Source organism: Macadamia integrifolia, chromosome 10 (assembly GCF_013358625.1).
Source record: "Macadamia integrifolia cultivar HAES 741 chromosome 10, SCU_Mint_v3, whole genome shotgun sequence".
NCBI lineage: Eukaryota > Viridiplantae > Streptophyta > Magnoliopsida > Proteales > Proteaceae > Macadamia > Macadamia integrifolia.
This window is the reverse complement of record NC_056566.1, coordinates 14114457-14123211: the sequence shown is the minus strand read 5'-3', so window position 1 is coordinate 14123211 and position 8755 is coordinate 14114457. Positions and strand designations below refer to the sequence as shown.

The 8755-nt window shown below is 38.5% G+C and overlaps 1 protein-coding gene across 1 annotated transcript; it reads left to right on the top strand.

Moving 5' to 3' along the window:
- The first annotated feature begins 7103 nt into the window (after positions 1-7103).
- On the top strand, positions 7104-8114 carry LOC122092224. The gene has a single exon (XM_042662561.1). The coding sequence runs from the start codon at positions 7104-7106 to the stop codon at positions 8112-8114; it is 1011 nt and encodes a 336-aa protein (XP_042518495.1).
- The last annotated feature ends 641 nt before the right edge of the window (positions 8115-8755 follow it).

The following is an 8755-nucleotide window of genomic DNA, read 5'->3' as shown; positions in this document are numbered from 1 at the left end:
CCATTGATGAATGATAACCCAATAAGAATAGCTTGGTTCTGAGATATGGTTGCATAAACAGATTTGGGCCTTTATAAGTCACGAGTTTTATTGGGCCTTTCCAGACATGAACTTGACATTATAAATTGGATTTTCCAAAGCACTATGCGTTCTAATAATTGGGATAACAGTTTTTTCTGTGAAGTAGGGGGTAAGGCTGCATACACACTTGCCCCTCTCAAACCTTGCAGTAACAGGAGCCTTGTGCACTGGGTTGCTCCTTTACGTATGAATATTTGGACCATTACAATACCATGGGTTTTACTTGGATTGAGATCTAATGGTCGAGATTAATTTGTAAGTGAAGGCATGGTACATTGCTTCTCTCTCTCTCTCTTACACACACACACATTAAATGATGAGTTTGAAATAGATTCATATATGTGGAGAGTAACGACTCTTCATGTACAATTTTGTGATAGAATTTATCTTTTTTTTTTCATAAATATTCCTCTAAAAACTTTTAATGGCAACATGAAGAGATATTTATTAAAGCAAAATGACATGCTTTGTCACAAAAATATATGTGAAGCCTTTACGAATGGGTAATTGATCTAAACTCTAAAATGACCACCATGCCCTCATTTGTACGAATTATTTTGCTAGCCCGGCAGTGTTATCATTTTCAAAATTTAATATATCAATTTTATCAAGCATCCAAGCAAGAAGGATGAAATTCACTTGTTTACATATATGCATCATTGGTAGCAACATCATTTAGTAGAAACTGATGCCTAGAGGTCTGAGAATTGACACTAGCCAAATGTGTGTGTGTGTGTGTGTTTTCGTCTAGGAATAGATTGGCCATTAATGCAGCATTGTTGAGTAGAAAGCATTGTAGGATAGATTGAAAATGGAGACCTAGAGAGTGTTATACTTTAACGAAAATAAAAAAGGGAGTGCTTAGTGAGGTCCATAGGCCACTAAGGGGATGGGTGTCTTTTTGGTAAAATAGCTGATTTTGTCTGTGTTATCGAAAAGAAAATAGTTGCTGCGTTGATCGACTTCAATCCAATGCTTGCTTACTCAAATCTTTTTCAGGAGCTATCATCCATCAAGACAGCAAACAAAGAATGACCCAATACCTCTAAAACCCTCTTTCCTGGACATTGGACTTGGTAGGTCCCTGGTGGTGACCCAATCATTAGTCAAAATTATAAGAAACTTTCACCAAAAATAAAATTATGAATTTTCTATCAAAAATAAATAAATGAATAAATAAATAAGATATAAAAAGATGTCCATTTAGTGAATAAATTTTGTAATGCCTCTCAAAATAATTGAAAGAAATCTATCAAGAGCACATTACCATTGCTGTTCACTATTTTTTTTTTTTTTCTGATAAATTTTATATGAGGAGCCTCATATTAAGGATATCTATTTTTGACTTATTCGATGTTCAAAAATTTATGTTTGAGCATCCCACAAACAGTGTATTAATACATATTAACAAAGGATGATGAAAAAATCAAAATGATTTATTTTTATAAAAAGTTCTAATCCAAAAATAATAGTTTTAAGAAAATTATTTTTTAAAACTTTCATTTGAATCATAGAGAAATTTAAGTCATGTCAAATATCATGGAACTATTTATATTTAAGAGTGCATCCTTAGTGGCATAAAAAACGATTTTAATTGGAAACATAAGACTCAACAATAATTTTTTTATATTTTTAACTGTATCATGGAACTCCTGAGTGCTTTCAGGTGATCACCCATTTTTTTTGCATAAGTTTGTCGGCCACCAAAAGACAAACAAGAATATGAACTTCAAAAAACAAAAATAATAATAATAAAAAAAAAAATCTAATAAAGCAAAAATGAAAATCTTAACTGGCCCAGATAATAAAAGTGGAAAGGAGGTGGGGAGTAGATGTTGGGAATAACTTTTAAAAGTGATTTTAAAAGATAAGAACCCCATTCGCAGATAGGCACCTTTTTTCTTCCCCTAGTCCTCAACCATCCTTACAATGTGGGTGAAAAAGATAATTTGGAATTATCAGTTATTATTGCATGCTGTGTTGGGTATAAAATATAATTTGAAATTATCAATTCTATTATTGCATGAGTTGCCTGCCGTTCACTTACACTTTCGTAATGATAAATGAATCTCATGGTTTAATGTATCGGTATCGTACCAGTGGTATTGTATTAGTATTGGTTGAGACTAGTATTGATATCTGATCGATTTAAATTGATTATCCGTATAGTTTCAAGGGTAAAATAATAAAAAAAATTGTAACAAGGGCAAAAGTGAACAATACCGTTATCGATATTGATACCTAAATTCTTCTACTTGATAGAATCTCGTCGGTTTTGTGCGGTTCATGGATCAATGCATTATTTTTTTTTGTTTTAGAAGATAAAAAAATTTATAGAAAAATAAAAAACCTAAATTTAAGGATCCCACCTTCATAAAGTCCATTTTGAAAACCCCAGGATCTCTGGCTTATTGAATACTTTCATGATGCTTCATATTTCAGCCACAAAATTTGTCTCTATGCCCATGTGCATCTTAAAGTTCAACTCCATTTTCCCCTCATTATCTTTAAAATTCCCTCGTCCTCCACTCTACCGAGATTTCTAAGGGCCCATCACATTTAATTTAGTTCATAACCTTAAAGTTCTTGATTTTGTTGGGAACAGGCCAGGCTGATCTCGTTCTTTATTGTAGTCACCACCATCCAATTTGATTTTGCTCTTCCTTCCTGAAGTCTTCCGTTTCATTCTGCCCAAATCGTGGAAGTAACTATCATCTTCCCTACCACCCACACCCCTTTAAGGACCATTCATGCTCCTTGTTTCTCCACCATCTGATCAAGTCAAGAGTTGAGTTTCCTTTATGCCATGTCACATTATACCACTTTGCCACCACCATACTCCATAGAAAATTTGTACTCTAGGAAAATGTGATCAATGGTTTCAGTCGCTTCCCCACAAAGAACACATTTTGAAGCAAGTTGAACCCGTTTTATACATACCATCTCATCTATAGGGAGTTTTGGATGAACCCATCTCCAACCAAAAGTAGAAATCCTTGGAGAAAAATTTTTATGCTAAATCATCAACGCACAAGGGACTTTTGGGTTACTCTTCCTGATTTCATTCCATGCAGACCTTACAGAAAAGGTTCCCAACAGCCCTAGCGTCTACATAGAAACATCCTCCGTATGATGAGCTAGTAATTTAACACCCCTTCACCACTTCAAATATTTGCCTCAAAAAGTTTTGAATGCAAATCTGGAATCTTCCGCTCCCCATGTGATATGAAGTCACCCACCATAAGCTGAGTTATGGAACATATTATTATTCTAACCTGGCAAATCTTTGGTGGATTGAGGCCCTAGCCACCTACACTTTCATAATTTAATTTTCCTGCCATTCCGAACCACCCATCTTTCATTTTGCGAGACAAACTCCCACCTTCTTTGCACACTTAGCCAAATAGAGGAACTTTTATACCCCTTTTTCAAATGCCCTTGGCTAGATAGAACCTCGTCCATATTAGCCTACTTATGTCTGTGTCTTCATGTTTAATCTTCTGAGCCATCTTGGAAATTAAAGCCTTATTGACATCACAAAGCCTTCTAAACCCAAACCCCCTTCGTCCTTTGGCTGGCAAAGCATGTCCCATTTCATTGTTATTGCTCTAGTAATCTCTACATCGCCCATCCAGACAAAATTCCTCATCCATTTGTCAAGACATTATATGAGGGAATATGACCACCAATACACTGAGAAGCTATGTAGAGTGGCATCTCAAAAATAATAGATTGAACCAATTCAACCCTTCCTACCATTGACAAAAGTTTCCCCTCCAACTTGTAATTGGCCTTCACTCTGTCCATAACATATGGTTTTCCCGCTTCACTTTTCCCTTTGGAGATTTCCACTCCAAAGTATTTAGTAGAGAAATTACATACAAGAATGCCCAACTCCTCAGAAATTCTCTTCTTCTTTGAAGGTGGATTTTCCTCGAAAAGAACTTACTTTTTTCTAAATTAGTTTTCTATCCAGAGAAAGCTTGATATTTTGCTGAAAAATTCTTCAAGTGTTCGACATAAATTTTCGAAGCACTCATGAAAATGAAGATATCATCTGCGAATAAAAGGTACTCAGGTACCACAGCCCCTCTTGGTCCAAAGAAGAACTTTAATTTCACCCTCACTTTCCTTGTTTGATCACATTATCAGTAAATGTCTTTAGGGACTCCCCTTTATATCTCCACCACCTTATCGTAGGGTATATAGATCATATGTTACCTTCCTTGGTCATATTGTGGAGCTCCTTAGTAAAGATGCTAATGGTAGACCCAATTATAGGCTCTGTTAGTGTGTTTCCGCTTCTCCCTGTTGATGGCAATGCTGAAGGTGGGGGGTTTGGAGAACGAGCTTTTGGTCCTTTTATCATGTATTGAGTTCCTTCTTTTTCATATCTTTCAATAAAGTATCATCTTTTAGCAAAAAAAAAAAAAGGGTATATAGGTTTCCTCCTCCTGTGCTCGTGTACTGAGGCATATACACAGGACCACCAGTTTATGTTGGGTGGTTAGGCTCTCCACTGGGATAACTGACAATCGTTACAAATCATTCAGTCAATCCTTCTAGTGAGGAAGAAGTCAATTTGGCTAGCATGATTCCCACTTTTATAAGTAATTAAGTATCCTCTATTTTCTTAAAGAAAGTGTTCATAGTGGAGAGATTGTACGCTACCGTAAAGTCTAGGATTGAGGTTCTCTCCTCATTCCTCTCCTCAGCCCCATAACCTCCAAGGACACCCTCATAACCTCTACGATCACTACCAATATGCTTGTTCAAGTCACCTCCAATGATAATTGATTCATCTTGGTCAAAAACCTGCACAAACTCATCCATATGTTCCCAAAATTGATGCTTACTACTTTTATCCAATCCAACTTGGGGTGCATATGCATAAACAATATTAACAACCTCATTTTCCAACACCAGTTTGATGAAAATAATCCTAGCTCCTAGTCTTTTGACCTCTACTACATCATTCTTCAAATCTTTGTCCACAAATAGCCCCACTTCGCTTCTACTATTTTAACCTCCCATATACTAAAGTTTCAAGTCATCCAACATCTTAGCTTTGTTACACTTCCATCTTGTCTCTTGGATGCATATGATATTTATTCTTTGTCCCCTCATAACATCAATCAACTCCAAGCTCTTACCCATTAAGGATCCAATGTTATAGGAAGCTAATTTAATCATTTACTATTGGGATGAACTAATACCTCTCACTTGCCCTTCTCTACTTATCACCATATTCAGGCGTTGACATGGCACGTCGCATACGGGGGACGCCCTAACAAAAGAACACTAGAAAACACGAAATCAAGAGTTAAGAGGTCAACTAATTGACAAAACATGAAATCCTATAGGTCAACTATACAATAAAATTGTTGTTTATAGTTTTGGAGTTGTTCTAGCAGAGCTTTTGACTAGGAAAAACGGCATTCTATTAGAAGGATCTGAGGAAAGTACAACCTTGACAAAGTATTTTATATCTTCAATGAAAGATGAGAATCTTTTTCATATTCTTGATGACTGGATTGTCAATGATAGGAACAAATCACAATTATTGGTAGCTGTTGAGCTTGCAATAAACTACATATATGATAAAAGAAAAGATAGGCCAATAACAAAGGAAGTCGCATAGGAGCTTGATTCTGTAAAAAATGTTGTATGAGAAACCATTTTACAATATAATCAGGACGAGGCAGAACTTTGTCTAGTTGAATCAACGAAAATTTCTTTCGATGTAGCCATTAAAATAGAGATTGGTTATGGTTTAACTGAGATGATCTTTGCCAAAATGACAAGATATATCATTTAGTTACTAAGAATCATACGCTATCTTTATTTATCTAAGAAATCACTGTTTAAAGCAAGGTTCATTAGAAGAGGTTGGCAATTACAAAAATGCTACAAGTCATCTTTTTTTTTTTTTTTTTTTTTTCATCAGAATTTATATTAAGAATGATGAGAAGAAAGAAAACACATCTGAAAAAAGACTTTCACTCCCCCATCTTCGGCATTGCCATCAGCAGGGGAATGAAAGACTATAAGTAATTGAAGCAATATTTAGGCCTAGATTCCGCATCATAAGCAATCTCAATTCTAATATGAGCTGGAAAAACAACATTCATGGTAAAGATTCTTGTCTTTGCTGCATCCTTCGTGCTAGAGACTCTTGTCATCTTTTTTTTTTTTTTTTATACTTAAGGTCAGCAAGAAAATTTCTTATTAAAAAGAATGAAAGAATTATAGGGCCAACAAGCCTCTATAGGGCCAAACAGACCTAGATTGGCCTCTTCACGGACCAACCCCAAAGACCCCGAAACCCCCTCGTCGAAGCCTGAGAAGAAACTCAAGCTCGCCGACCGTCTCTCCGCTGTTATAGACGTTTTCAATGATCGTAAACTCCCTCCTGAACTCCGTGGCCAACGAAACAATATCAGTGGCAGGAAAAAAGATGAACAACGAAGGAGAGTGTAGCTCTGAGGCGGAGGGAATTCTGGGATCCCATGGGGATCGGCCGCCGGATAGAGGTAAACAAAAAAAAAATCACTGATTTTTGGTCGGCTGTACATAGGCATCACACCCTCCAGGATCCTGGGGAGGCCCCTAGCGTACAGCATGAGATTGAAACAGGTTCTGACTGAAACATAGAGAAGAGGACTGAGACGCAGTCTCAGGTGGAGGCTACCATCGAGGCTTTACCTGTATTCAGGGATGGTGGGATTGTCCAGAGGGAGAAATCCTATGCTACGGTGACGAAGAGATCCCTTCCGAACATCGAGAACCTTCCAGATCCAATTCATGCAGGGCCCCTCACTAAGGTAGTTATCCCTCAGGAAGCATATGAGGAGAAGCTGCAAAGTTTCAACTTTGCGCTGATCGGGAGAGTCAATTTTCATTTTATTTCAATGAATGATGTGCGAAGTGCTGCCAAGGAAGCCTGGAATCTGAAAGGTAGAGTAACTCTTGCTCCCTTAGGGAAAGGCTTTATTCTTCTCTGATTTGAAATCGAAGGGGACATGTCATCCATGTGGAAACGAGGTCCAGTTAAGGTGAAGGGACAGGTCATTCGATTTCAGCGATGGTGCCCAGAATTTAGTATTCATGATGACCATACCCAAACTAAATTAGTTTGGATTGGCTATCCTGAATTGCCTATGGAATATTGGCATGAGCGAATTTTACTATCAATGGCAAAGGCCTCTGGCCGCCCTGTGGAGATAGACCGTTGGACGAGGAATGCTACTATGGGTAGCTATGCACGTATCCTCATAGAGGTGGAACTTGGGGGTTCTCGTGTGGAGGAGATCCAGGTGGAGAGAAAACAACCGAGAACGAACACTCTATTCTGGTTTAAGCAGAGAATCTTGTATGAAGACGAGATTGATAGATGCTCGTTTTGTAAAAAACTAGGTCATTCTATCAACCAATGCAGGGAGAAAAAAGGTAAGGAGAGGTTCGATGAAGGCTCAAGGGGAGATGCAGCTGTGACTTTGGACCATGGAGGTGGTGGCCGGACAGAGGGTGGGCGGCTCTCACAGGCGGCAAATCCTGAAGTTTCCCGTGACATTGGAAGGGCTAATTTGGAAGGATATATTCCGCCTCTTTTTTTTAAGGAAAATACTATAAATAATGGAGATCCTCCAATGGGAGATTTCCCTCCAATTTTGGAAGGTAATCTGGATAGGAACCAAGGTGATTTGGAGATATTCCTCCCAATATCTCACGTTCCTACTACTAATACCCATGATCCGTTTATGGTGGATAATCCACTTGGTGAAGGTGGATATGAATATGGATCAGACCCAGCTGAATCCGATTTCTCTTCCTCTGAGAAGGAAACGCAGGCTTCTGAGGAAGAAAATATGAATAAGGCTGCTGGTCCGATCATGGTAGGTGTGCCAGAAAATACAGGGAGTGAGAAGGTTCGGCGTAAACTACGCCCTCGCAAGAATAGAGTGTTGTATACCACTGGTCATGGAGGAAGAACCCAAGTTAGAGGTGGCAAGAGTGGGAGAACTCAAAACTAGGGCGAGGAGGTTCATGTGGTCTCTAGCATGGTGTCATCTCAGTACGTAGGAGGCAAGGTGATTATTCAACACCAAGAGATTGCGGAACTGGATAATGCCATATGCAAGGCAGAGGAAGAAAGTAGAAAAGGGAAGACAATCGCAGTGATGGGGCAGGCGTCAAGGTCTGATCGTGAGACTATGCTCCATAGGTGATTTTATGAAGATCCTGTTTTGGAATATCAGAGGGATGCGAAAGGCGTTCGGTAAACGCGCCTTGAGGGACATTTTGATTAAGAAGGACCCAGACCTTCTGTGCATTGCAGAGCCGATGATCTCTGTGAGTGATTTCCCGAATCTATTTTTTAATAAATTGGGATTTCATAGCGATGTTATCTTTAATCATAGAGCAGATAGAGTCTCTAACCTGTGGATTCTTTGGAAGCGCAATCTGAGAGTGTCCGTGGTTGTCTCTAATTCAGAGCAACATATAACTACCTCCATGTCTTGGGGGGCTCATCGAATACAGGTGACATTTGTGCATGCCAGTTGCTTTAGAGTAGAGAGAAGAATTTTATGGACGCTTTTGGCGGCTGATTCCCCTTTGGTTCCTACCCCGTGGGCGATGATGGGTGATTTCAACGCCACTCTTCACTCTCATG